Here is a 26,297-nt window from a genome sequence, read left to right on the forward strand (position 1 = left end):
GGAGGCCAGTGTGGTTAGAGTGGAGTGAATGATGGGGAGAGTGAGAGGAGGTGAGATTGGTGAGATGATGGGACTTGTGGGCTATGGTTGAGACACTGGCTTTTATCTGGGGTGAGGTGCAGTAAGCAGATGCCTTCAGGAAGGTCCTGATGTGATAGGTATTAAGAGGTCCCTGTGGCAGCATCTTGGGGTGTTAGGAGCAGTAGGGAGAACAGGGAAGAGGCTGCTGCCATAGTCCAGGTGGGAGAGGATGAAGGATGGAACAGGGCCAGGGCCTGGGATGAGGGTGAGGGATGAAACACCTTGGAAATAACCTTGAATGGAGCTACTGGGCTGGCCCATTAGAAGGATGAGGGGTGGAAGGCAAAGTCAGCCAGTTCTGTTGAGATCAGAGTGGGCAGGGCAGGCCCTAGTCAGGTGCGACAGGCAAGCCACTGTGATAGAGCCATCCTGGGCTGGCTCCTGGAGGCCTTTCTGGGGAGGGGTCTATTGGCAGATGTGTACCCTACAGTGCCAAAGTCAGGTAGCATGGTGATTAAGCCGGGCTACTTGGATTCAAGTCTTAGCTCCATTTTCCCTACTTGCTCTATGCCCTTGGGCAAGTGGCTTAACTTCTCTGGGTCTGGTAAGTGCTGGGCGAGCACTCTGACAGTTACCATGACAATGACTATAGGAGTCTCTACAAAACCATCCCTCTGAGACATCACTTGTCTAGGGCGAACATGGAGAAGAGGTCAAGTCTGACACGTCAGGGAGAGAAAACACCTGTCACTACCACAGAGACCCCCGCCCTAATTGGCCTGGTCTGCAGGCCTGCGGGGAAGGCGCTATCACAGCGGGAAGGACTGTGCCCGTTTTCCCAGGACTCAGCGACTGAACAATCGCTTCATCGCTCTCCTTCTGTCTCCAAGCCTCACATTTTCTTGGTGGCCATTTCTTCTTCCCATCCTCGGCGTCTCTTCCCTTCCCATCGCAGCCTGCAGCCTTTTCATCAATGCAAACAGCCTCGCGCGGTCTCCGCCCCCGCGCCTGGTTGGGGGTGACACAGCGCATGCGCCGTCAGCGCCCCTCCCTCTCCACCCCCATCCCCCCCGTCGGCGTCTGGGCCTCATCCCCTTCTCTCTGTCTCCTTCTCCCCCATCACTTCTCCAGACACTGACACCCCATTACTCCAGTTTCCCCGGTTTCAGCTTTGGTCTTCAGCCCCATCCACCCGAGGTAAGACGGGTAGACGGGAGGCCCGCGGAGAAGGGGAGGGGCGAAGCATCCTGCATCCTGAGATAAACAAACCCGGGGAGGGGGCGGCCTAGACTGAGGGGCCTGACGCGGGAGGAGAAGAATGGGGGACTGGCCTGGGGGAGATGGTAGACCGTAGGCCCACAAACCAGGGTCCTCTGATGGGTGACTGACATCTCTATGGTTGCCCAAAATCCAGTGCTGGGGGCGTGAGAGCCATCCGGAGCCCTGGGAGCGTTTGGGGGGCTCAGATTCTGGAGACTGTGGAGCACCCTCTCTAGTTTACCTCTGCCCCCAGGACTTGCCTGAAGCCCACCCCCAACTCTGTACCTGCCCCCCGAGGGCCACCGAGGACCATGACTAAGACAGATCCTGCCCCCATGGCCCCGCCGCTCAGGGCGGAGGAAGAGGAGGAGGAGGAGGAGGATGAGCCTGTCCCACAGCCCCCCAGCCCCACCCAGGAGCGCCGGCAGAAGCCTGTTGTGCATCCCTCGGCACCAGCTCCCCTCCCCAAGGACTACGGTAACCCCCTCCCCATCCTGCAATCTGGCCTGGAGCCTTGGGTGGCCTGGGAGGTCTGGCTGAAAACTCCGCTGATGGAGATGGTGGGAGGACTCCCGAGGATTTGACGGTGGTCTGGAGAAGTCACGGCCCTTGCATCCCCGCCCCCCTTCATTCATTCATTCATTCACCCACTGAAGAATGGAATTGGGATAATCCTAATATTTGATTCATGATCACATCATTCAGTCCTTTAGTCATTCAACAAGCATGCTTGGAAAGCCTGCTATGGACCTAGGAGGTGGGGGCAGACAGATCTAATCTTTGCCTAAGAAAATTCACAGGCCTCAATAATGGTCACACAGATAAGTACAAAAATACAAGTACATAATTAAAGACATGAGAGAATTGTGTTTGCCAAGAAGAGGAGTCTGCAAGAGCCTTTTAAGATACAGTTTTCCTGAAGAAATAACATTCAAGGGAGACCCAAGGATGGATTGAGGGTTAACAAAGGGAAGGGGCTCCCAGGAGAGGTGACCACAGGAGTGAAGGTTCTGAGGTAGGAAGCTGTGGAGCTGAGAGGGAGGTGGCCTCTTAGATAAATAGAAAGTGTCTACTCATTCACCAGCAGTACTATACTCGGTGACAAGCCTTGTGCTGGGAGATGAAGATTTAACGGTGAGCAGTCCAGGCATGATCTCTGCTCTCAGGAGAGAAGGCAAGACTAAACAAGTAACAGAAATACAAATCAGATAAGTTCAGGGGCTTCCCTGGGGGTCCAGTGGTTAGTACTTGGCACTTCTACTTCAGAGGGCATGAGTTCGATCCCCGGTCTGGTAACTCTCACATGCCATGAGGCATGGTCAGGAAAAAAAACATCAGATAAGTTCAGATTGGAGTGAATGCTATGAAAGAAATAAAAGATGGAGATGTAATAATAGAGAATGGCTAGTGGGCAGCACCTTGAGATAGAGCAGTCAGGATGGGTCTTTCTGACGAGGAAGCATTTAGGTGGAAATCCTGAGCATGAGGGGGCTTCCCTGGTGGCTCAGTGGTAAAGAATCCACCTGCCAATTAGGAGATGTGGGTTCAATCCCTGGGTCAAGGAGATGTCCTGGAGAAGGAAATGGCAGCCCACTCCAGTATTCTTACCTGGAGAATTCCATGGACAGAGGAGCCTGATGGGCTCCAGTCCCTGGGGTTGCAAAGACTCGGACACGACTGAGTGACTGTCACTCACTCACTCACCCCAGGATTCTTGCCTGGGAAATCCCATGGACAGAGGAGTCTGGTGGGCTACAGTCCACAGGGTCACAAAGAGTTGGGACACGACTTAGTGACTAAACAACAACTGAGCAAGAAGAGGAATCAACCATAGGAGAGCTGGAAAAAGAGAGTTCCAGGCTGTAACCAGCAAAAGCCCTGAGGCAGGACTGAGCTTGGAACAAAAAGAAAATCATGGTGCTGCAGTTATGATCAGAGTTTAAGTGAGAGGTTGGCAAGGGCTAGATCTGGGAAGGGCCTTCAAGGCTACTGTGAGGACTTCGGGTATATTCTAAATGTGATGGCGGGGAGAGCAGTTGGGGGTGGGGGCATGGGTATTTAAAAGCAGGGGAGTGGCAGGTCTGATTTATATTTTTAAAAAGCTCCCTCTGGTTACTGCATAGAGAAGAGTGGAGCTCAGCCAGAACTGGGTATAGAGGAGGCTTTTGGATGTTGGCTGGGAATCCTCAGTAGCTGTACATTCAACTAGGTTCCAAGTTCAGAGAGTAGGCACCAGCAGGATAGGGCAAGTGGGATGGCCTCTGTGTCACTCACTAGAGGGGGATCAGAGAGGCTACAGGTTGCCCTCAGTCTGATAGAAAAATAACATTATCTGGGTGTGCAGGGTAGGGTTCCATCCCGGAAAACTGGAAAATTTCCTTTGGAAATGTGGCTGTGGCCTGTGGCCTGTTGGGATGTCAAAGAGCCTAGGGTGTCTGTTCCCCACCCCCAGGAACCCTGTTGCTTGTAAAACAAGGAGAGTTTGGTCACAGAAGGTGAAGGAATCTGAAAATGTGGTTGAGGCCAGAGAGAGGGCTAAGGTAGACTGCAAGAGAAACTCATGTATGTGTTTATTATGAGACTGACGTGCTGCCCACTGCGCTAAGAAGGCTGTATGTGTTTATTAAATGTGTACATTAATTCAGCAGAGACTGAGCAACTCCTGGATGCCAGGGCCTTGGGGATAAGGGAGAATAGAAATGTCCTAGTGAGGGGGACAAGTGAGAAAGAGAGAGAGAAGAAAAAGAGGGAAGAAGAGAAAAAGAGGAAAAGAGGAGGGAGGAAGGAATAAACAAGTAGTGGGTGGTTTTTTTTTTTTTTTTTGCCACATCATGAGGCATGCAGGATCTTAGTTCCTTGACCAGGGATTGAACCTGGGTCTCTGCAGTCTTAACCAGCAGATGGCTGGGGAAGTACCCAAGTAGTGGTATTCTTAAAGAAATTTTTAGAAAGGCAAGAGGGACTTCCCTGGCAGCTCAATGGTTAAGACGCCATGCTTCCAATGAAGGGGGTGTGGCTTCGACCCCTGGTTGGGGAACTAAGATCCCACGTGCCCTGCGTTGCAGCCAAATTTAAAAAAAAGGGTGGGGCAAGAGATGGAGGAGGGCAGAGGTGCTCACTTAGCCAGGATGGTCTGGGGAGGCCTCTCTCGAGCCTTAAGAAGATCTGAAGGAAGACTGGCCCTGGCAAGAAAAACAGCAAGCACAAAGTCCTGAGACAGCAATTTGCCTGGCAAATTGAAAGGGCGGAAGGAGGCCAGTGTGACTGGAGGGGAACGAGTGAGAGGGAGAGAGCAAAGAACAGACAAGGCCAGTTGGTGCAGGGCTGTGGGCCAGACTGAGATTTGGATCTGTACTCAAGTGTGATGGGAGCCAGGGCAGGGATCTCAGCCAAGAAGGGCTGAGGTTTTAAAGGAGCACACAGGCTGCCTGCTGGAGACTGTACGGTACTTCCCTGGGCTCTGTATCAGCTGGTCATTGATGTGCTCATCCATTCAACAGGCACTGAGTTCCCACCACGTGCCAGCCCTGTGCTGGGTGCTGAACGTTACTAGAGGGCAATCCTCAGAGTCTGAAGCAGGGAGATGGAAGTTCCTCTGGGTTTCTCCCTGTCTGGCCACAGGTTGGATCCTGCCCGTGGATACATTTTATGTGGACTGCACAGTAGCTGAAAAATTGGGGAGATTTTTCTTAAAAAACTGATTTCTGGCTTTTAAGTTTTTTTTACTCTGGGACTTCCCTAGTCATCAGGTGACTAAGACTTTATGCTCCTAATGCTGGGTGCCTGGGTTCGATCCTTGGTCAGGGAACTAGATCTAGACACTGCCTGCTACAACCAAGACCCCACATGCCGCAGGGAAGACCCGGTGCAGCCAAATAAATAAATCAATATTAAAAATTTTTTTCTTTACTCTGGAGATTCGGCCTAATCGTGCCCAGACTTACAGGGAACCATGGGCCAGAACAGTAGCAATCTCCTTGGGCATGCAGACTCCTTGTCACACTCTTGTTTCATGAGGTAGAGTTGGCTGTTGTACAGGAATTGCCTGATCTTTAATTTTTCAAAACACAGAGGACATCCTAATTTTTATGTGAAAACTTTTCATTTTGAAACTTCATGCTGGCCACACAGAAAATGCCCAGGGCCCACAGGCCACCAGTGTGAGACCCTGACTTAGAAGGTCTTGAAGACAAAGACCTAGGCCTCCTCTATCTCAGGGTGGAAGGAGGGGGGGGGTCAGGTTGCCTGGGGGTGACCTTGGACCTCTCACCACCCCAGCCTTCACCTTCTTCGACCCCAACGACCCTGCCTGCCAGGAGATTCTGTTTGACCCCCAGACCACCATCCCCGAACTGTTCGCCATCGTGCGTCAGTGGGTGCCCCAAGTCCAACACAAGATCGACGTCATTGGCAATGAGGTAAGGACACTGGTGAAGCGAGGGAGGAGAGGAAGGGGTCCCTCACAAGTCTGGGTAACCCTCCCTGGTCCCCGGTACTTTCAGATTCTGCGGCGAGGCTGCCATGTGAATGATCGCGATGGGCTGACCGACATGACACTGCTCCATTATGCGTGCAAGGCTGGGGCCCACGGAGTCGGTGAGGGTCCTAGCCCCCAAACCATGAACCCCCAAACCTAGGCTCCCACGCCCGACACTGTCAGAACTCCAGCCCTCCGACCTCCATCCTGAGCCCATAGCCTAGGATCCCAAAGTGCAATCCCTGAGGCCTAGGGTCTGCCCTATGGCCCTGGCCCCACTCTCTGAAGGAGGGGACCCAAGCTGACCTGGGTTGTTGCGCAGGGGACCCCGCGGCGGCGGTGCGCCTCTCGCAGCAGTTGCTGGCTCTGGGCGCAGACGTGACCCTGCGTAGCCGCTGGACTAACATGAACGCGCTTCACTACGCCGCCTATTTCGACGTGCCCGATCTCGTGCGCGTGCTGCTGAAGGGTGCGCGGCCCCGAGGTGAGGAGGAGGAGCCAGGCTGGGAGCGGGCAGGACCCAGGCGAGGAAGGAGGTCTGGAAGCAGGAGGAGGGTGCTCAGGTGTAGGCAGTGAAGAAGGGTGGGAAGGCGCCTAATGGGCCTGGCTTGGGAGGGCAGGATGGGAGGCGGGAGGTGCGGGATATGGGGCTCAGTGGTCCTTAACGCCGCTGGGACTTGGCAGGAGCTAGTCGGGAAGGGTGTGGCTGAGGAGGGGCGGGGCTCTGTCCGAGGCTGCGGGAGGCAGTGCAGCCTGCGGGTTAAGAGAGAGATGGAGAGATGGACTTCCGGAGACTGGAAAGCGGTGCCGGGGGCGCTCACTCGGAACCCTCCTCTCACCCCCTTCCCAGTGGTGAACTCCACGTGCAGTGACTTCAACCACGGCTCAGCCCTGCACATCGCTGCCTCCAACCTGTGCCTGGGCGCGGCCAAGTGTTTGCTGGAACACGGTGCCAACCCGGCGCTTCGGGTACTGCCACCCTGGCCCAGCCCTGTTACCTTCCTTTTCCTTCCTTCCCAGTCCCTTTCCAGCCAGCAGGCCTCTGCAGAGGATGGGAGTGGGGCAGGACCACTTGCCTTTCTTGAAGCTCTCATTCCCCATTGGCCCAGTTGGACCCTTGACCTGGTACCACAGGAGCCCATTTTCTGTGTTTATCCTTCCAAGGCCCCATTTCTGGGCTTGGGGTCTTGGCCCTGAAGGCATGACCTACAGCACTGAAGTGGGACCTTCATTCCCCGTTGGCTCCATACTTGACATCCCCCGGCTGAAGTCTCAGGGGTGGACTTCCCTGGGGACTGTGGCCTGAACCTTATTGCCCCATCCCTTCCTGTTGCCATGTTGGCCCAGGGCATGACCTTACTTCCCTCTCTGCTTCACCTTGACCCAGGGTCTCTGGGGGCGTGGCCTCAGTGGGAGGGCAGCCTGCCACCACTGAGTTTTCTCCCCCTCTCTTCCTGTTGGTCCACAGAACCGAAAGGGACAAGTGCCAGCAGAGGTGGTCCCAGACCCCATGGACATGTCCTTGGACAAGGCAGAGGCAGCACTGGTGGCCAAGGAGCTGAGGACGCTACTGGAGGAGGCAGTGCCGCTCTCCTGCGCCCTCCCCAAGGTCACACTACCCAACTATGACAACGTCCCAGGCAATCTCATGCTCAGCGCACTGGGCCTGCGCCTGGGAGACCGCGTGCTACTGGATGGCCAGAAGGTCAGGAACTGGAGCAGGGATGGGAGGGCAGGACTCAGTGCTCAAGGCTAGGGCCTTGGGCAGAGTCCAGACTCGCCCCCTCTGTCTGTCCACCCACCCAGGCATGCACACAATGTTTATTTCATCCAACAGTTGTTCTGCTAGTACCTCCATTATGCCCCACCCTGGGCTGAGCTCTTAGTCCAAGGGCGACAGCAGATCCGTCTCCTGACAGTGACAGCCCAGAGCAGTTGTGGCTCTCATGAGGAAGCACAGGCAGAGTGATCAGCACAGGTCGGCCCCATGTGGGTCCCCCTGGGCCTTGTGGTCCCCATTCAGGGGCCACCTGTGTTCCCAGAGTGATCACTCCTTTGCTTGGGAAAAAAGTACTGGTCAGAGCGATCCGGGTATGATGGGGACTGCATCCACTTGAAGATGTGGAGGAGTGAGCCAGGAGAAGAAAAGGAGAAAGGAGGGTCTTAGGGAGAGGGAGCAGGGATAAAGTCCCAGAGGACAGAGAACATCTTCATTCATCCAAGCATTCCAAATTGAATTCATTTACCTGATGTTCCTCAGACTCCATGCTGGACCCAGCCTGTCCTTGGGGGTAAAGACCTGTGTCAGCCCCAGCCTTGCTCTCATAGAACTCCATTTCTATTGAATAAGAGACAGTCAATAAAGTCAACTCACAGTTAAGATAATTTCCAGTAGCAAGGGCTTTGAAAACATTTATTAAATGCAAGTATTTAATAAATTAACCCTGGCTGAGGGCAGAGGTGATTTTAGCTAGGGTCTTCTGAGAAGGCATCTCTGAGGAGGTGATATATAGGGTGAGATGGGAAGGAGCTCACCTTGCAAAAATATAAGACAAAGGAAACCACAGGTACAAAGGCTTAGAGGAGTGTGCATGGAGGGGAGTTACCTAGGGAGAGTGAAGTGGCAAGGTTAGCAGGGGCTGGATCACACTAGAGCTGCAGGCCACTGCAGTGACTTTGAATTTTGGTTTTTTTGTACAGTGAGAAGCCATAAAGTCACACTTTGTTTCCTAATCAAGAGTTTTGCAGGCATCAGCCCCCTTTGGAAAGTTCTTATACATGATCTAATCAAATCAATGTGCCAGTTTTGAAAGCAGGAGGGGACAACATAGAAGACTGTAAGAAATCCAGGGTGGTGAAACCTTTATCTGGAGACATGTAATAACACACTCTGCCTGGAGAGAAGCAGCATAGCACAGTGGTTACAAAATCAGGCTTAGGATTGGCTCAAGCACATCTCAGCTTTGCCCCTTGCCAGCTGTGGGGCCAGTGATTTCACCTCTCTGGGCATCAGTTTCTTCATCTGTAAAATGAAACTAATCAAACCCGTTTCAGGGGGTTGTATGAGGTTTATTTTAAAAATGCATTTGTATTTTACAATGTTGTGTAAGTTTGCTTCATTGTACAGCAAAGTGAATCAGTTACACATACACACATATCCATTCTCTTTTAGATTCTTTTCCAGGCTTAAATTAGTGAAAATGAGAAAAGCCCTTAGATCCGGGCTTGGTGTACACCAAGTGCTCTTTGAGTGCCAGCCCCTGTTCTGATCCCCACACCAGCCCCCCAAAGGAGGCGCTATTATTCAGCCCATTTTATAGACAAGAAACTGAGGCTTAGAGCAGTGTAGGAACCTCACACAAATGATATAATAACCACATTCACTGCAGCTAAGCAATGTCACATATATTAAAAATGTTTCCACCAGATAACTAGCCTCTGAGGTGGACTGTTATCCTCATTTTACAGGTGACACTGAGGCCCATGCAGTCCCTTTATGAAAGTGACAGCATACTAATAGTCAACACTCAACTGATCCCTTACCCAGCACCAAGCCCTGTACTGGGGGCTTTTCTGTCTCTGTAGCACTCATGTCCAATAGACTTTGTGAGATTGAAAATGTTCTGTATATTTATAGTCCAGTGAAGTAGCCACAAGCCACATGTGGTTTTAAGAACTTGGAATGTGGCTACTGCAATTGGGGAAATATTTTAATTTTAGTTAACTTTTTTTTTTTTTTTGGTCACTTTACTCAGAATGTGGAACTTTCCTGACCAGGGATCAAACCCATAGCCCTTACAGTGGAAGCATGGAATCTTAACCACTGGACCATGGGGGAGGTCCTGATCTCAGTTAAATTGTCATTATGTGGCTAGTGGCTATTTAGTACATTGGACAGGGCAGCTCTGTAACAGTCCTGTAAGGTGGGTGCAATTTCTGCTCTTATTTCGAAGATGAGGACACTGAGGCACAGTATGGTTAAGTCACATAGCCAGTGAATGGTGATGTCCAAGCTGAGATGCTGAGATTTGAGCCTGGGGCTCCCTCATACACTCCACCATGCTGCTTTTGTGCCAGTGATTTTTTTTTTTGGCCACTCTGTGCAGCTTGTAAGATCTCCAGGGACTGGAGCCCTGGAGTTCATGCTGACTCTTAATCACTGGACCACCAGGGAATTCCCCTGCCAGTGATCTTATCATGGCCTCCCAAGGCCCACCCAAGCCATATCCTCCCTTGTTTTCTCCAGACGGGCACGCTGCGGTTCTGCGGGACCACGGAATTCGCCAGTGGCCAGTGGGTGGGCGTGGAGCTGGATGAACCCGAGGGCAAGAATGATGGCAGTGTTGGGGGCGTCCGGTACTTCATCTGCCCTCCCAAGCAGGGTCAGTCCCACTGGGGTCCATTCAGTAGTGATGCTGCTGACTGGTGGGGTCAGGGGTGATGATGGGGCAGGGGGCAGAGGCTTGGACAAGTCCCAGCCCAGACTCTGTCCCCCCAGGTCTTTTTGCCTCTGTGTCCAAGATCTCCAAGGCAGTGGACGCACCTCCTTCATCCGTCACCTCCACCCCTCGGACTCCCCGAATGGACTTCTCCCGTGTCACTGGCAAGGGCCGCAGGGAACACAAAGGTCAGCTGGAGCCCATGGGGTGACAGGAGCCAGTCTTGAGGATATTCTGTGGGTAGCCCAGCTTCTGTGACTCAGTTTTTCCTCAGGCCCAAACTCCCATTTTAGAGGACAAACTCTGAGTCCCTGACTTTTGTACCTGAGTTTCTCCTTTGATTCAGTACTGGTCCCACCCAGTTCTTGGAAGGACCTGTATGTATTCCCTGCCCCCTGTGACTTAGCTTCCCCTTAGACCCAAAGGCTTTCTCCCAGTTTTAGGGGAGAATCTATGGGGTTCCTGGCTTTAGTGACTTGATTTATCCTCAGACCCAACTCCCTCCTTCAATTTATTTATTTTCCCCTCTTCATATTTTTATTTTAAAAATATTTATTTGCTTATTTATTTGCTGTGCTGGGTGTTAGTTGTAGCACATGGGATCATCCGTCTTTCTTGTAGCATGCGAGATCTTTAGTTAGGGCATGCAGAATCTAGTTCCCTGACCAGGGATTAAATGTGGGCCCCCTGCATTGGGAGTGTGGAGTCTTAGCCACTGTACCACCAGGGAAGTTTCCCCCCCTCCTTCATTTTAAAAGGATAATTTCTGACTTTTGACACTCAGATTTTCCTTTGGCCTCAGTATCCTTAACTTTGAGATAGAGTTTTGGGGTTCTCTAGGTTCTTGACTCACTTTTCTCTCTCACGCCTAAAGCTCCCAACCCCAGTTCTCTGACAACTGGGGTTGTCTTCTTTCAAGCCCCCCAACCCCCCACTCCTATTTCAGAGAAAGGCTCTGCAGTTCATCTCATTTGAGCCCGGACAGAGTTCCTACCTTGTGGCTTTCCGGGTGGCACGGCATCCCCTGGGCTGGTGTCTGGAGGTCTCACCCTCACCCCTTGTTCCCCTCCACCCCCAGGTAAGAAGAAGCCCTCATCATCCCCGTCTCTGGGCAGCCTGCAGCAACGCGAAGGAGCCAAGGCTGAGGTTGGAGACCAAGTCCTCGTCGCTGGCCAGAAGCAAGGGATTGTGCGCTTTTATGGGAAGACAGACTTCGCCCCAGGTGAGGATCACTATCTGGGCTGGGGGGCAGACAGGGCCTCAAGGCATCCTGACACCCTCCTGTTGCAGGGTACTGGTATGGCATCGAGCTAGACCAGCCCACTGGCAAGCATGACGGCTCTGTCTTTGGTGTCCGGTACTTCACCTGCCCACCGAAGCATGGCGTCTTTGCACCAGCATCTCGAATTCAGAGGTGAGCCCTAGACTCTGATCATCACCCAGGGTACTACCCAGAACCCTGATACCTGCCTTAGATGTCTCCTTCTCTTGGACCAGGAGGATAGAGTGGACACCCACCCCCATACCCTAGCACTTTCCCCGTAGGCCCCCTGCGGCTCAGCTCCTGCCGGACCCTGGCCTCTTGTGGCTCTGACTCCTCCCACTTCTCATGTCTCCCTAGGATTGGTGGATCCACTGACCCTCCTGGGGACAATGTCGGAGCCAAAAAAGTGCATCAAGTGACAAGTGAGTTGCGGGCTGGGTGTGAGGAGGAATGTGGTTTGGGGGTAGGCAGTAAGGTCATGGGTCCTTAGGTATATGCTGGTGACAGAATCTCCAGTATTTAATTGGGGATCCAGGAAAATGATGATTCAGACCCCCAAAAGGGTGGGTGTTATGGAGAAGAGGATGTTAACAAGGCTCTGAGCAGGCACTGGGGAGATGGGTAGGTCTCAGAGGACACAGGGAATATTATTGACAAGAGAGTCCAGATGGCTGTTGGGAGTGTAGGATATTGGGGATGTAGATAAATATTAATGACAAAGAGTCTAGGTGGATATCAAAGACAGAGGTGGGTCTGTCATCCCATCACCTGAGACCTTGCCATTCTCTTCAGTGACGCAGCCCAAACGCACTTTCACAACAGTCCGGACCCCAAAGGACATCGCATCAGAGAACTCCATCTCCAGGTGTGTAGCAACCCTTGGTTCCCTCTCCTGTGGGATAATTCGGGGAAGGGCATCCACCAGGCCACTGTACAGAGGGGTCTGGAGTTCTGGTTGGGGCTGGAAATAGAGGTTAGGAAAACTTAGGACTTAAGTTAGCTTACCCGGAAACAGTCTTTAGAGAGTGAGGCCCCACCATGAATTCTGGTGAATTCAATTTTTAAGAGGCAGGTAAGACCTTCCCTGGTGGCTCAGTGGTAAAGAATCTGCCTGCCAAGCAAGAGACAGGGGTTCAATCCCTGGGTCGGAAAGATCCCCTGGAGAAAGAAATGGCAATGCACTCCAATATTCTTGCCTGGGAAATCCCATGGACAGAGGAGTGGGCTACAGTCCATAGGGTTGCAAAGAGTCAGACACAACTAGCGACTGAACAAAAACAAGGGAGACAGAACACCCTCTGCTCCAGAGGAACCTGAGAGAGCCAGAGAGGTGGAGGCAGAACCCAGAAAGGCCAAATCCCAGACCCTTGGGGAGGAGCTGGGTGGGGATGGGCCCAGATGCTCCCACACCCTGCACTGGGGTGTGACACAGTTCTTTTCCCCAGGTTGCTCTTCTGCTGCTGGTTTCCTTGGATGCTGAGGGCAGAGATGCAGTCTTAGAGGCTCTGGACATCCGACAGAGACACAGAGCCCCCTCTAGCGTCTCCTGACACAAGGAGCCCCCGAGTCACCCTGAGATAGAGATTCCCAATAACACATCCAGAATAGAGACCCCCATTAGCCAGCCCTCGATCACTGAGGCCCTATTAACAGATTCCCCCATGATGACCCCCCAAATACAGACCCTATGTTACCCAGAAAGAGATTCCCTGAGTGTAGTACCTTCAGGCTAGTCCCACCCCTCAGATCAGACCCCCCAATTAACAGATTTCCATCTCACCCCAAATGATGGTGACTTTCTCTACATAATGCTCCACAGTAGAACATTCCTGAGTCACTAGTCACTGGAGCAAAACCATTCCCTATTAACAAGGACCCTCCCAGCATCAAACCCCCTTGAAAGAAACATCTCCAGAGAAGAATAACAGATCCACATTTAATATCAATCCTGTCAAGATGTGACTCCCATGGTCACCCCAAAACCCTTAGACTGCAATCAGAGACTCCCTCCATTAACAAAAGCCTCTACTCTTACCCCTCAAGAAGAGACCCACATTAACCAGCCCACTGTCACCCCCAATTTACAGATGCCAAAACAGTCCTGGAAGTGCTAATTACAGGACCCCCAAGTCTTCCTATCCTCTGCACCCTCAAGAAACCCCCAGTGCCTTGTATGAAGCCCACCCCATGTGGCCCACAGCACCTGTGCTGGCCAGGCTCCCAGAAAATTCTCTATTTTTTAAGTAATGATTTCCCCCTTTGGGGGACCCCAAAATTTGGAGGCCCCATTCTGGGACTCAGGATCCCAACCCCCAGAGTACATGTCCCAAACTTCCCTCTGCCCCTAATTCTGACAGCCCCTAGGAGAGCCCCAAACCCTAACTCCCAGGACCCCCAAATCATGGAACCCTAAATCCCCAGGGAATCCCAAATTTAAAAAATCCGATTCCAAGCCCCCAGGAAACCTTCAACCATGGAAGTCCCTATGCCTGAGATGGAGGAGACTGTAGTCAGGATATGCATCCTAGGCACCAGGAGACCCCAAACAGAAATTCTCATCCCTGGAAACCAGAGGACTTCAATGCCCCGAGTCCATGGATCTCAAGAAGCCCAAGTTCCAAGAGCCCCAGTCCCAAGGGAACCCCAGATCCTCAAGCTTCCCTCTCTAATAGACAAGGAGCATCGAGGCCTTGAGGGGATCCCAAATCCTGGAGCCCCCATTTCAATCTACCTTCTGGTCACAGGTCCAAAACGCCAAATCTAAGTTACTGGCCCTGGAGGACCTCAGAGCACCCTGGACAGACCAGCAAAAGCCGACGGAGACCCTGAAGGCCCAGGGTGTCCAGGGCAGACCTGGGGCCCTGAAAACCAAGAACAGCTCACGACTGCCCCTTCACTGCATGTCCCCAAACTCAGCATGACCCCTCTCCCCTTCAATAAAGACGTTTCTATGGCTTTCTGTGTGGTGTCGGTGTTTAGGGAGTTAACGGCCGTGCCTCTATACCCTTACTGGGGAAGCATGGCAGAAAAGTCCTTCCCTCCATCTCGTCTCCCTGCGGCTCGTATGTAGGAAGGCCTAACCTGCGGGGGTGTCCTCCCAGCACTCGCGTTTTCCCTGTGGGCCGCCAAAGCTGCCCCTCCACTATGGGCTCGCTCCGCAGTGTGGACGGGTTCCGTTCTGAAGCTCTGATTGGTCGGTCCAGACGAAGCTCGGTCTCTGAAGGGTCCAGTGGCTCAAAGGCCAGGAGGCATAGCCTATCACCAAACGAGAGTGAGGGGGCGGGGCGACACTCTGTGAGAGCGCCTATTGGGTGGAAGGCGGAGCTTTAGAGCCTTTGAGAATTCCCATTGGTCTGAGGATGCCTGCGTAAGGCATGGGGGCGGAAGTAGATGGGAAGGGAATTGGGATGTTGAATTTGGATGTTGGAGGGGTCGCTGGTGGACGGTCAGTTTGCGGGGTGGCCGAGGGTGGAGATGGCGGTCCAAGAGAGCTAAGAGTGGGGACCCAGGGAAGCGCATATGGGAGTCTGAGGAAGCTCAGAATGTGCGGTTCTAGAAGACAGTCGGGGGATCCAGAGGGTTCGGGGGTGAAAGGAGTCAGACTCAGGATCACAGGTCCAAGGGTGCTGGAGTGAAGGGGCGCTCCGGAAGAGAAATTTGAAGGGAATCTAGAATAGGGGGATCCGAGGAGACTGAAAATGGGTATGTCTGAGGAGGCTTAGATTGGGGGCACAAGGGTGCTCAGAATGGAGCGTCTGAAAGGCTTGAGGAAGGAGGAGGATCTATACCTTGAACACAGAGAGCCAGGATTGCAGTTTTTAGGCATGCATGCTGTGCTGTGCTGTGCTTAGTCAGGGCATGGCAGTTTTTAGAATAAGGTCTCAAACCAAGGTATTTAAAGGGACTCTGGTGTGTAGCTTTTGTTATATGTGGTGGAGCTCTTGGGAAAGGTGTAGGATGGAGTCAGAGGCTGTTCTCCGTGGGAGCTTGAGAAAGCAAATGTGTAGTTTGATGGACCTTTGATGGATGGAGTTTGGGGGAGTATTCTGGGTGCTCACTGTGTCCGGGCAAGTGTGGGGGATGTGCACTGAGTGGCTTTTGAGATACTGAAGACTTAGGTTTTAGAAACCAAGAGAAGTTTCCTTAGAGGTCTGAGCTGAGGCTGTGGCCCATGGTAAGAGCAGAAAGCTGGATCATAGTCTGAGGGCGGCAGGCTTGGTTACTTCAGCATGTTCTCCCCTCCCCACAGGTCTGACCAGGTACCTGGAGTTGCTGTCGATGGAGGATCAGGATGCCAGGGTCCCAGCCCTGGAACCATTCAGGGTGGAGCAGGTTGTCAGGACTGGGGGTGCAGAGGGTGAAGGTGGGGACTAGAGGGCGGGAGATAGAGTGGAGGTGGATAGGGAGGCTAACTCCTGGGCTTGTGGGCTGGGACTTCCCCCTCCCTCTCCATTGTTCCCCTCAGGGTCCAGCCCTAGCCTCACCCCCACCTCCTCATCCCCCAAATAGTCATTGGTCCCTTGACTTAAGGCCCTGGCCTGTCTGGAGACATCCTGAGCTATGCTCCAGAGAAGGGACTGCGCATGGGTGCTAGCACTAGACTGCGGCTGGAAGGGCCACACCTTCAGGGGGATCTCTCTGTCCTAGGCACCACCTGTAATCTACTACATCCCTGACTTCATCTCCAAGGAAGAGGAGGAGTATTTACTTCGACAGGTGACCTCAACACCCTTCTGGTCTGTTTTTCTCCTCTTTCCAGATCCCTCTCCAACCCCCAGCTCTCATGTGACAGCCCACAAGGCCACAGTGAAGATCCTGGCAGAAAGGAGAGTGCCACCCAGCACCCATCCCTCACCTTCCCTATTTCTTTCTCATCACCTGCTGGGGCCTGGTGAAAGAGCTTTTGCCAGGAAGCTTAGGGGAACCAAACTGATTTTTTTTTTTTTTTTGCCAAGTTATACGTCTTGCAGGATCTCATTCCCCGACCAGGGACTGAATCCAGGCCACAGCAATAAAAGCGCTGAATCCTAACCACTAGACCACTAGGGAACTTCCCAAACTGATTCCTAGAAAGGTGGTGGTTATTATGGAGTTTAGGCTGCCTGTGTTAAGACAACCCAATCCTACTACTGTTATAGGGAAAAGGAGGTTACAACACAGGTTGAAAGAGCCCAGTTCAGGCCCTTGAGATTTGGGGAATGAAGAATTTATAGTGTTCAGATTTCTGTGCTGAGATAGTTCAAGCCTCAGAATGTTCAGAGTAAATGCTTCCCTCCACTGATAGCTCAGTATAGACCCAGAGCCTTGGGAACAAGGTTACCAAGCTCAGACCACATGTATTAGATAGTACAGTCTGTATTCTATTCTTAAGGTTTGCAGAAAGAAGAGTTTTACAAAGTTCAGAATCCATGCACTGGGATAGCCCTTTGCAGCCCCAGAGCCCTGGTTATAGAGCCTGAACTTGCCCTGTGCAGTCTCAACTAACTCCTAGGAATGAGTTAGCTTGAGGGCTCAGACTCTGCTGCTGAGACAACCCATCCCAGCCCCATTACCATGAAGGAAATAAGGAGATTTCTTAGGTTTTATTTTTTTTAAGATGCTTTTAAATTAATTAATTAATTTTTGGCTGCTCTGGGTCTTCCTTGTTGTGCGCAAGCTTTCTCTAGTTGTGGCGAGTAGGGGCTACCCTCTGTCGTGGTGCACGGGTTTCTTATTGAAGTGGCTTCTCTTGTTTTAGAGCACAGGCTGTAGGGTGTGTGGGCTCAGTAGTTGTGTACACAGGTTTAGGTGCCCTGCGGCATGTGGGATCTTCCCAAACCAGGGATCGAACCCATGTCCCCTGCAGTGACAGGTGTATTCTTAGCCACTGGACCACCAAGGAAGTCCAACTTTTTATTTTTTAGTATTTGTTTGGCTGTGCCAGGTCTTAGTTGTGGCATTAAGGATCTTCAAACTTTGTTGCAGCATGCAGGTTCTTAGTTGCACCATGTGGGATATATTAATAGTTCCCTGACCAGGGATCAAACCCAGGCTCCCTGAATTGGGAGTGTGGAGTCAGCCACTGAACCATCCAGGAAGTCCCTTCTTAGACTTCTTTGAGACAACCCTTTCTAGACCCCTGGGGTCTTGGCTGTGGAGAATTTTCAAAGTACTCTCTTGACTGTACTGAATAACCAGTTTAGCACCTTTTCTCCCCCAGGCAACAGGAACAAGGAGGTTCCAGAACTCAGACTGTCCTGAGATAGCCCAGGGATCAGAAAAGTAGAGTGCAGACTGTTTGCTGGGCTGAAAGAGCTCCATCCAGCTCCATCCAGTCTGGGTAGATTCAGACCCTGATTGTGTAGCCCTTCCTCAATCCTGGTAGACACAGGTCAGCTTTGAGGCCTGTGGTCTCCACAGGGGGAAAAGGCAAACAACAAGATCCTGGGAACACTGTCCCAGAGAATGATCCCACAGCCACTGGGATGACCCATTTCCACCCCAGTTAAAAACCCCTTTGTTGGCCTGGGTGGGAGAATCAGAGAGGGTGGTCCTTGAAAAAGGACTGACCCCCTTCCATCTCCCAGGTCTTCAATGCCCCAAAGCCAAAGTGGACCCAGCTCTCTGGGAGGAAGTTACAGAACTGGGGTAAGTGTCCCTGACTGTGAGCATAGGTGATTTAGGGTTGTGGGCTGGGGTAGGCATGTCAGGTTGGATAGTCTCAGGACATTGAGGCCAAGGTGGCGGGGGGGGGGGGGGGGTCCCTGAGGGTTCAAGGGATCCCAAGGGCCAGGAGGATTCTGAGGGGTCAGTAGAGGTCTTGAGGGATTAGAATTTCCCAATGGGTTGGGGAGTATCTCTAGGTTTTGGAGAAGCAGGAAAGCTTTGAAGAGTGGAGTGGGGATCTCCAAAGAGTTAGGGGTCCCTGAGGAGGTCAGAGTGCTACCAACCACTGGGATATTCCTAACAGGGGCTCCTTGGTGCCAGAGCTCCTTGGTTGGGTGCCCTCAGCACCCCATTACCCTCCCCAGGTGGGCTTCCCCATCCCCGGGGGATGGTTCCTGAGCGACTGCCACCATGGCTCCAGCGTTACGTGGACAAAGTGTCTGACCTCAGCCTTTTTGGGGGTCTCCCAGCCAACCACGTCCTTGTAAACCAGTATCTGCCTGGGGAGGGCATCATGGTAACCACACTCTCACCCCGCCCCCCAGACCTCAGACCCACCACGGGGCAGGGCATCATGTTGACCCACATCCACTCTCATTAAGCAGTTCACATAGCCCGACCAAGCATTTGCCTCCCTGTCCCCAGCTGGGGAGACCCCCTTTCACCCCGGAGGGTGGGGGGGGGGGGTGTGGACTCCTGCCCCGTCCAGCCCTGGTACCCACTCCTCAGCCCCACGAGGACGGGCCACTGTACTACCCGACTGTCAGCACTATCAGTTTGGGCTCTCACACCGTGCTGGACCTCTACGAGCCTCGGCAGCCAGAAGACGATGACCCGACAGAGCAGGTGGGCCCTGAGATTCTGCCCCAGCCACTTGTGGGCACGCCGACCTCCCATATCCTCCAAGAGACCCCAGTTCCACCTGCCTATGAGGTAGCCCTGATACCCATCTACCTCTGCCCCTTCATGGAGGGCACCCACAGCCTCCCAGAGACCTGACCCATCTACCTGCAGGGTGCCCTAGAAATCATGATCTTCACAGATACCCCAGTACCCCCACCTGTTGAGTGACTGTCCTGACATCCTACAGATGTCCTGGCTCAGCATATTTAGAGTGAGAGCTCCAGTACTGCAGGCAGGGCTCCCCAGTTTTCCAACAGACACTGATACCCTGATAGCCCCACACCATCCCCTCAGGGGTGTCTCTGACATCCTCCCAGACACCCTGACTCTCAGTGGCCACTGCATAGGCACCCCAATACTGACCTCCTCCCTCCCACTCCAATAATGTGATGTGTCATGCAGGACACCTCCTTGGCACCTTGGCACCTCAACCCAGGACTCGCTGCTCAAGCCCCTTTCCTTCTGTGAGGGTTGCTCATGACAACAATTTCCCTGACCTCTTTCTCTGATGCGTGTCTGATGCCCCAGTGTTCACAGAAACTACCCTGGACACCCTGACCACAGCTGCTCCTTAGGGTTCTCCCTTAAAAAAAACGCCAACTTATTTGTTTGGCCACACCACCTGCAATGTAGGACCTTAGTTCCCTGGCCAGGAATGGAACCTTCATCTCCTGCAGTGGAACCACAGAGTTAACCTCTGGACCTCCAGGGAAGTCCAGAGGCTCCTTTTGTCAGTCCTACATGGAGCCTGCCCCTCCCACTCTGTTGGGGTCCTCAAAACATCCTGAGATCCCCCACATCTTCCTAGACCACACCTGCTCCTTTCTCCCTCACTTCCTGGCTTCAGCCAAGTCTTCAGCCCAGTTCCACCTAGCTTACTGGGACCACTGATCCCTCAGTCCCAGCTCCTTGCAGATTCCTTAGATACATAGACGCCCCCATCTGCAGCCTAGTTCCTACTCCTTCCCAAAAGACTGCCGACCACTCCCCCTTCCCTCCCCGGCGCCCCTCCCCTCCAGGCCGTGGCCCTGTCGCCCTTGGGATTTTCATTCCACAGCCTCGATCCTTAGGAGCACACGCGCCTCAGCCATTTGCCCCTGGGACTCGCTGACCCTCGCCCCTGAACCCCCAAACCTGCTGATCTCTCGTCTGCCCCCGCCGCCGACTTCTGGGGACTCGCTAACCTTCAACCCTCCCCGCAGCCCCGGCCCCCACCGCGGCCGGCCACCTCGCTGCTGCTTGAACCGCGCAGCCTGCTGGTGCTCCGTGGCACCGCCTACACGCGCCTCCTCCACGGCATCGCGGCAGCCCGCGTAGACGCGCTCGACACTGGCTCCCTGCCGCCCAACGCCGCCGCCTGCCCCTCGGCGCGGCCGGGAGCCCGCCTGGTGCGCGGCACCCGCGTCTCGTTGACCATCCGCCGCGTCCCCCGCGTGCTGCGCGCTGGCCTCCTCCTCAGCAAGTGACCCCAGGACCCAGGGCCCGCTCGGATTCCTGAGCTCGCTCCCGCTCTGGACTGCTACCGCCCTGTGACCTTGGATCTCTGCGGCAGAGGCGGCTCCTCTCGGGTTTTTTTCCAGTACCTGCGTGGAAACCGCAGGAAAAGGCCCCATTCCAAATAAACCAACAACAAAGTCTTACTCTGGTTTTCGACATTTGGAGGTGGGGCGCGGGGCAGGTGTTTGGGTTCCTAAGGGACGCTGGGGGGGCTTCCCAGGTGGCTCTGTGATAAAGAGTCCGCCTGCTAATGCAGGAGACATAGGTTCAATCCCTGAGTGGGGAAGATCCCCTAAAGTAGGAAATGGCAGCCCACTCCAGTCTTCTGCCTGGGAAATCCCACGGACAGAGGATCCTTGCAGGCCACAGTCCATGGGGTTGGCAAAGACTCCCACACGACTGAATATGCATGCACATGCAGATGTGGGTTCCCAGGATGAGAGGTCTGGGTCTTGGAGTGGCTCAAAACTTGGAGCTCTTGAGCGGGCAGGGTCATATCTGGAAACCCCTTAGTTGGGTGGGGTGAGCTTGAGAGTCAGCTACTGGTATACCAGGGAGGAAGGAGTTAAGTGGAGCTAGGGTCACCTGAGCTGGGCATCAAGTTACCTGGGTCCAGGTTCTACCTGGAAGGAGGTGGAGCTGAACCTGCCCCTGGGCTTCTGGCTGCCTCAGGCCCGGGTGAGTCCTACTGAGGAAGTCTTCTAGGAGACTGGGGCTAGGAAAAGGGCTCCTGCTGGGGTCCTTACCGACTCTCTGTCCCCAGGCTCCCAAATATGGCCCAGCCCCCACCTCTGGGCCCTAGACCCCCCTCAGAGCCCTTCAGTCACCCCCCTGGAGCCCCTAGGGAACTGGACGCTACTGGAGACGCATATGGAGAGGAGAGCATCAGGTAGGGGCTTGGGCTTTAGAAACTGGGGTCAAAAGTGGCGGGGGCATTAGCAGGGGCCCTAGAAGGGTAGGAGGTATTGTGGCTAAGACCCGATGGGGACATGGGAGAGGTAACTCGGGACAGGGGTGGGGTAGAGTGAATAATGTGCACCTAGACTCACCTGGTGGCTCAGATGGTAGAGCATCTTCCTGCAATACGGGAGACCCAGTTTCGATCCCTGGGTTGGGAAGGTCCCCTGGAGAAGGAAATGGCAACCCACTCCAGTACCCTTGCCTGGAAAATCCCATGGACAGAGGAGCCTGGTAGGCTACAGTCCCTGGGGTTGCAGAGTCGGACAGGACTGAACGACTTTACTTTCACTTTCACTTAGACTCACCCAGGGGCCTGTCACTGTCCTCTACCTCGCAGGTCAGAACAGGCCCGGAAGCTGGGACAGGACCCCTTGGACCCTCCAGAGCACTTCCGGGTTGGGCCGAGGGGCCCAGAGCCTGTTGCTGACCTCCCCAGGTTGCCAGTGCCCTCTTCTCTTGAGGAGTCAGCTGGAGCCAAACACCCAGAGGTGAGCTGAGGTGACCTGGGCCCCTGGGCCAGCCCCCACCTCCTGTCTGTCTCCCAGAGTCTGGCCTCCACACCAGGGATGAGGTGATGATTCCGGAAAAGTGTTGGCCAACTGTGTAGGGGTGGGATGCTCTAGACAATGATTCTTGAACTGTTCACTACTTCATATTTTATCAACTGAGAGAGAATTATCTGTTAATATTTTATTTATTTATTTATGGCTGTGCTGGGTCTTCATTGTTGCATGTGGGCTATCTTTAGTTGTGGAGAGTTGTTATTATTGTTCAGGTGTTGCAGTGTGGCTGACTCTGTAGTGGGGATGCTTTCTAGATGTGGTGCACGGGCTCAGTAGTTGAGGTGTGGCGCGGGCTTAGTTGCCACACAGCATGTCTTTGGACCAGGGATCGAACTCATGTCCCCTGCATTGGCAGGTGGGTTCCTAACCACTGGACCACCAGGGAAGTCCAAGAATTATCTCATCACTGGCCCTGGTGTAGCCCCATTCTCTGTGGGAGTAATTCGGTTCCATTACCCCTGTCTCTTTAAGACCCCCAGGCCCTATATGGACAAGTTTCTAGAAGCCTTGAAAACCTGGAGAATTTGAACTAGAGGTTCTCTGGCCTGACTCCACTGGGAAGTTTCTCTAGGTGGGAGTGGCCTTGGGGCACACCCACAGATGGACTCTGCTGCAGAGAAGCATCCAGAAGGCAGGAGCCTGGGTGCAATGGGAGTGGGAGCAAGGTCCCGGTTGGCTCACCGGCCCTGACTCAGCCCTGTGTTCCCCAGCACCCCATCTCTGGCCGGGAGGTATTGGAGGCTGAGCAGGACAGTCTGCATCTTTGTCTTCTGGGGCTGAACCTCTGGCTGCAGGACTGGGAGCGAGGCCTTGGGCCCTGCGTGTCAGCCCAGAGCAGGATGGTCCAGCTGCAGGTGGGTAAGGGCCTCAGGATGGGGGCCAGCTTCCCCTGGAAATGGATCTCTTCCTTGTTCCCCATGTCTGGATGGGAAGAGGGTGGGGGTAGTAACTCCAGTCCTAGGTCTCTGGTTTTCTGGTGCCTCTGTGTGTGTGTCTGTGTGTAGGCAGCAGGGTGGTGTGGTGTGGGGTGCGTTGATGATGTCCAACCGTGTGTACCCAGTGTGTGTGTGTGTGTCAGTGTGTGTGTGTGTGTGTGTGTGTAGGCGGTGGGGTGGGCTGTATTGATGATGTTCAACCATGTGTACCCAGGCGCTACAGGCAGACCTACGTGGGGCAGCTGAGCGTTTAGATGCACTGCTGGTGTTTGGTGAGGGGCTGGCGCAGCGCAGCGAGCCTCAGGCCCGGGCAACCCTGGAGCAGGTCCTGAGGGCCTTCAGAGCCCACCAAAACAGCATCTTCTGGCAGCTGTGGCGGTTGCAGGCCCAGCTGGTCAGCACCAGCCTGGTATGGCCCATCCTGGTGGTCCCTGGCGCGTGTGCCAGTCTCAACCCTCATGACCTCTGTCCTCTGAGCAGGTGTTGGAGGAGGCCAGCACACTGGAACAGGACTTGGAGTTCGAGGGGGACTCAGATGGGCCGGGCCCTGGTGGGGTCTGGGGGCCCTGGGCACCCAGTAGCCTCCCCACACCAACAGAGCTGGAATGGGACCCGGCGGGGGACATTGGGGACCTTGAGCCTTTGGGGCGAAGGACAAAGCCCCGGATGCCAGGGGCTCCGTGTGAGCTGTGTGGCCACAGGGGCCCCCAGAGCAGAGGACAAAGACTGGAGGTGAGAGCAGGTGGGGTGACCTCCTCCCCCCAAGCACCCATGGGACCCTCTGTGTGTTTCCTCGCAGGGTCTTTGCCTTTCGAGAAGGCCCTCGAACCTCTGGCTCTGTCTTTCTCGATGTCTCTCTTTTGGTGTCTTGGTGTTCTCCTTCCGGGTCTCTGTTGTATCTACGTTCCCTCATTTCCTCTCACTCTCCCCCTCACTCACCCCACCACAACCACACTACTCTCCTGGCTCTTCAGACATTTCAAATACACTCCCATCTCCAAACCCCCAGCTCACCTCCTCCTTCACTCCAGTCTCTCCTCAAATATCACCCCTTCAGAGAGACCTGCCTCAGAACATTATCACTCCTTATCCTCTTACTTGGGCTTCCCTGGTGGTTCAGCTGGTAAAGAATTCGCCTGCAATGCAGGAGACCCCGGTTCGATTCCTGGGTCAGGAAGATCCACTGGAGAAGAGATAGGCTACCCACTCCAGTATTCTTGGGCTTCCCTGGTGAAGAATCTGCCTACATTGTGGGAGACCTGGGTTTGATCCCTGGGTTGGGAAGATTCCCTGGAGAAGGGAGTGGCTACCCACTCCAGTATTCTAGTATTCTGGCCTGGAGAATTCCATAGACTGTGTAGTCCATGGGGTCACAAAGAGTCGGACACGACTGAGCGAAAAGTTAGCACCTAACAGTACTTACCACATCTTGACATTATATATTTATTAAATTACAGACTCTCTCTCTCCTGCTAGAATATAAACTCCATGTATGCCAGCATTTTGCCTGCTTCTATGCCCACTGTGTCCTCAACTCCTAGAACAGTACCTGGCGTGTAACAGACTCTCATTAAATATTTGTTGAGTGAATGAATAAATAATGTCTCTCTTCTTGGGTTTTTTGTTGTTGCTGTTATGGGGCTCTGGCCCTCTCATCATCTCTCCCTGAGATCTCACTCTTCCCCCCAGAATCTCATCTATATGACACCACACTGCCGTCGTGGCCCTTCCTCAACTTTGTCTGTCCCTGATTCTCCAAGGACCCCACACCTCTGTCTCCCCACAGGACATGCTCATGTCGGGCCTCAGCCACCGGAAGCACGCAGCAGGTCACCAAAGACAACCCCTGCTCCGGAAGTCTCGAGTGAGTTGGTCCTCAGCCAGGTGTATCACTTAGGAGTCTCGATAGCAAGTGACAGCAACCCAACCCTGACTGAATTACACAAAGAACGGGGATGCTGGGTTGTTGTTTTTTCCCCCCACTTAACTGACAAGTCCAGGCGTTGCTGAATTTCAGACCTCAAATACTGCCAGGGCGCAGTCCCTCCCTGTCTTGGGCTCTACTTCACGGTGGATTTCTTCTCAGCAACACGGCTGCCCCAGCAGCTACACATTCACTTCCCACTGGCTCACTCATCCCAGGAGAGAATGCTCTGGACTTAATGGCAGCAAAAGTTCTAGGTCAGACTCCCGCTTCGCCACCAATCACAGTAGCCAAGCTGACGGAGGGCTCTGATTGGCCAGGTCTGGTCACATGCCTAGTCATGGCAGTAGAATTGTGAATTCAGAAAAGTGGGGAGTTGTGATACCTTCCTCTCCAAGTTGAACCACCGTTACCAGGAAAAGGGGGGCTGCATGGAGGGCAGGCACAGACAGACCTCCACTACATTTGGAGCTATTTCAAGTCCCCATGGGGGCTTGAGGATGGAAGGGGTGCTAGGAAAGGAGGAGAAATAAGCCCAGTTCTGCCTGTCCATGGTAGTAAGGTAAAGAGCACATTAAATGTCACTTTCACCCATTCTGCTGCTGGCGGCTCTCTACGTTTAGGACAGGATGAGGCAAGCGTCTTCCAGTCTCCAAGATGTGATGCTGGAGGCGGACCCTGGGTAAGATGTCTGGGAGAGGAATCCGGGGGTTGGGGAACAGGGCTCATGGTGGCACCCACTGGTACATTTAACACTGTATTTCCCTTCACAGAGTGCCCACTCCTGCATCCAGGCGACCTCTGACCTTCTTCCATCTCCTCCTCCTCTTCCTTTTCCTGGTGGGTATCACATTGTTCCTGCCCACGTCAGGGGGTTCCTGCTGCTCTCCTGCCCAACTGATCAGGATACCTTACCTGGAATTCAGCTATGTGAATGGTCCCCCTCCAATGTGAGAATGCAGTCCAGACATATGTAATAAATAGTCACTGTTAAAGGACATGTCTTAGTCTGTTTGGGCTGCTATAACCAAATAACCTAGACTGAGTGGCTTAGAAACAAAAGTTGGTTTCTCACAGTTCTGGGTGCTGAAAAGTCCAAGATCAAGGTGCTGATAGATTCAGTGTCTAATGAGGATCCAGTTCCTGGTTCATCGATAGCCATCTTCTTCCTGTGTCCTCACATCAAAGAAGGGCCAGGGAACGCTCTGAGGTCTCTCTCTTGTTTTTGGCCATGTGGCATGTGGGATCTTAGTTCCCTGACCAGGGATCAAACTCACACCCCCTGCATTGGAAGCATGGAGTCAATCATTGGACTACTAGGGAAGTCCCTCTTTGGGGTCTCTTAGAAGGGCACTAATCCCTTTCATGAGGCCTCCACCCTCGTGACCTGATCAGCTCCTAAAGGCCCC

At 53.5% G+C, this 26,297-nt stretch overlaps 3 protein-coding genes across 9 annotated transcripts; all 3 read left to right on the forward strand.

The window, feature by feature from the left end:
• Positions 1 to 1,064: 1,064 nt before the first annotated feature.
• CLIP3 (CAP-Gly domain containing linker protein 3) lies at positions 1,065 to 14,416 on the forward strand. The gene is made up of 14 exons (XM_020871808.2): positions 1,065 to 1,218; positions 1,535 to 1,758; positions 5,560 to 5,699; positions 5,784 to 5,877; positions 6,081 to 6,242; positions 6,609 to 6,727; positions 7,227 to 7,463; positions 10,005 to 10,140; positions 10,257 to 10,385; positions 11,276 to 11,419; positions 11,488 to 11,611; positions 11,819 to 11,883; positions 12,254 to 12,326; positions 12,907 to 14,416. The coding sequence occupies exons 2-14, from the start codon at positions 1,593 to 1,595 to the stop codon at positions 12,959 to 12,961; spliced, it is 1,644 nt and encodes a 547-aa protein (XP_020727467.1). The 5' UTR covers positions 1,065 to 1,218; positions 1,535 to 1,592; the 3' UTR covers positions 12,962 to 14,416.
• A 416-nt stretch (positions 14,417 to 14,832) lies between these two features.
• ALKBH6 (alkB homolog 6) lies at positions 14,833 to 20,649 on the forward strand. 6 transcript variants are annotated; one of them, XM_020871844.2, is made up of 7 exons: positions 14,833 to 14,906; positions 15,711 to 15,793; positions 16,109 to 16,177; positions 18,028 to 18,088; positions 18,472 to 18,623; positions 18,836 to 18,952; positions 20,212 to 20,649. In XM_020871844.2, the coding sequence occupies exons 1-7, from the start codon at positions 14,882 to 14,884 to the stop codon at positions 20,473 to 20,475; spliced, it is 771 nt and encodes a 256-aa protein (XP_020727503.2). In that variant the 5' UTR covers positions 14,833 to 14,881; the 3' UTR covers positions 20,476 to 20,649. The 6 variants fall into 6 exon arrangements, with proteins under 6 accessions (XP_020727503.2, XP_070307953.1, XP_070307952.1 ...); XM_020871845.2 differs by lacking the exon at positions 14,833 to 14,906 and adding an exon at positions 14,923 to 15,005; XM_070451850.1 differs by lacking the exon at positions 14,833 to 14,906 and adding an exon at positions 15,018 to 15,163.
• Positions 20,597 to 25,888, forward strand: SYNE4 (spectrin repeat containing nuclear envelope family member 4). 2 transcript variants are annotated; one of them, XM_070451836.1, is made up of 9 exons: positions 20,597 to 20,671; positions 21,270 to 21,395; positions 21,804 to 21,954; positions 22,740 to 22,883; positions 23,179 to 23,373; positions 23,445 to 23,696; positions 24,751 to 24,828; positions 25,512 to 25,570; positions 25,662 to 25,888. In XM_070451836.1, the coding sequence occupies exons 2-9, from the start codon at positions 21,280 to 21,282 to the stop codon at positions 25,840 to 25,842; spliced, it is 1,176 nt and encodes a 391-aa protein (XP_070307937.1). In that variant the 5' UTR covers positions 20,597 to 20,671; positions 21,270 to 21,279; the 3' UTR covers positions 25,843 to 25,888. The 2 variants fall into 2 exon arrangements, with proteins under 2 accessions (XP_070307937.1, XP_020727433.2); XM_020871774.2 differs by lacking the exon at positions 20,597 to 20,671 and having other exon boundaries at positions 20,739 to 21,395.
• The last annotated feature ends 409 nt before the right edge of the window (positions 25,889 to 26,297 follow it).

Source organism: Odocoileus virginianus, chromosome 20 (assembly GCF_023699985.2).
Source record: "Odocoileus virginianus isolate 20LAN1187 ecotype Illinois chromosome 20, Ovbor_1.2, whole genome shotgun sequence".
In the NCBI taxonomy this organism is placed as follows: domain Eukaryota; kingdom Metazoa; phylum Chordata; class Mammalia; order Artiodactyla; family Cervidae; genus Odocoileus; species Odocoileus virginianus.

Coding starts and splice junctions, on each gene's coding strand:
- CLIP3 (XM_020871808.2), top strand. CDS start 1,593: ATGACTAAGACAGATCCTGCCCCCATGGCCCCGCCGCTCAGGGCGGAG. Junction 6,243..6,608: donor GAAGGGTGCGCGGCCCCGAG/GTGAGGAGGAGG, acceptor CCCCCTTCCCAG/TGGTGAACTCCACGTGCAGT. Junction 6,728..7,226: donor GTGCCAACCCGGCGCTTCGG/GTACTGCCACCC, acceptor GTTGGTCCACAG/AACCGAAAGGGACAAGTGCC.
- ALKBH6 (XM_020871844.2), top strand. CDS start 14,882: ATGTTGGAGGGGTCGCTGGTGGACG. Junction 18,089..18,471: donor GAGGAAGTTACAGAACTGGG/GTAAGTGTCCCT, acceptor TACCCTCCCCAG/GTGGGCTTCCCCATCCCCGG. Junction 18,953..20,211: donor ACGATGACCCGACAGAGCAG/GTGGGCCCTGAG, acceptor CCCTCCCCGCAG/CCCCGGCCCCCACCGCGGCC.
- SYNE4 (XM_070451836.1), top strand. CDS start 21,280: ATGGCCCAGCCCCCACCTCTGGGCCCTAGACCCCCCTCAGAGCCCTTC. Junction 23,697..24,750: donor GCAGAGGACAAAGACTGGAG/GTGAGAGCAGGT, acceptor GTCTCCCCACAG/GACATGCTCATGTCGGGCCT. Junction 24,829..25,511: donor CCCTGCTCCGGAAGTCTCGA/GTGAGTTGGTCC, acceptor CTCTACGTTTAG/GACAGGATGAGGCAAGCGTC.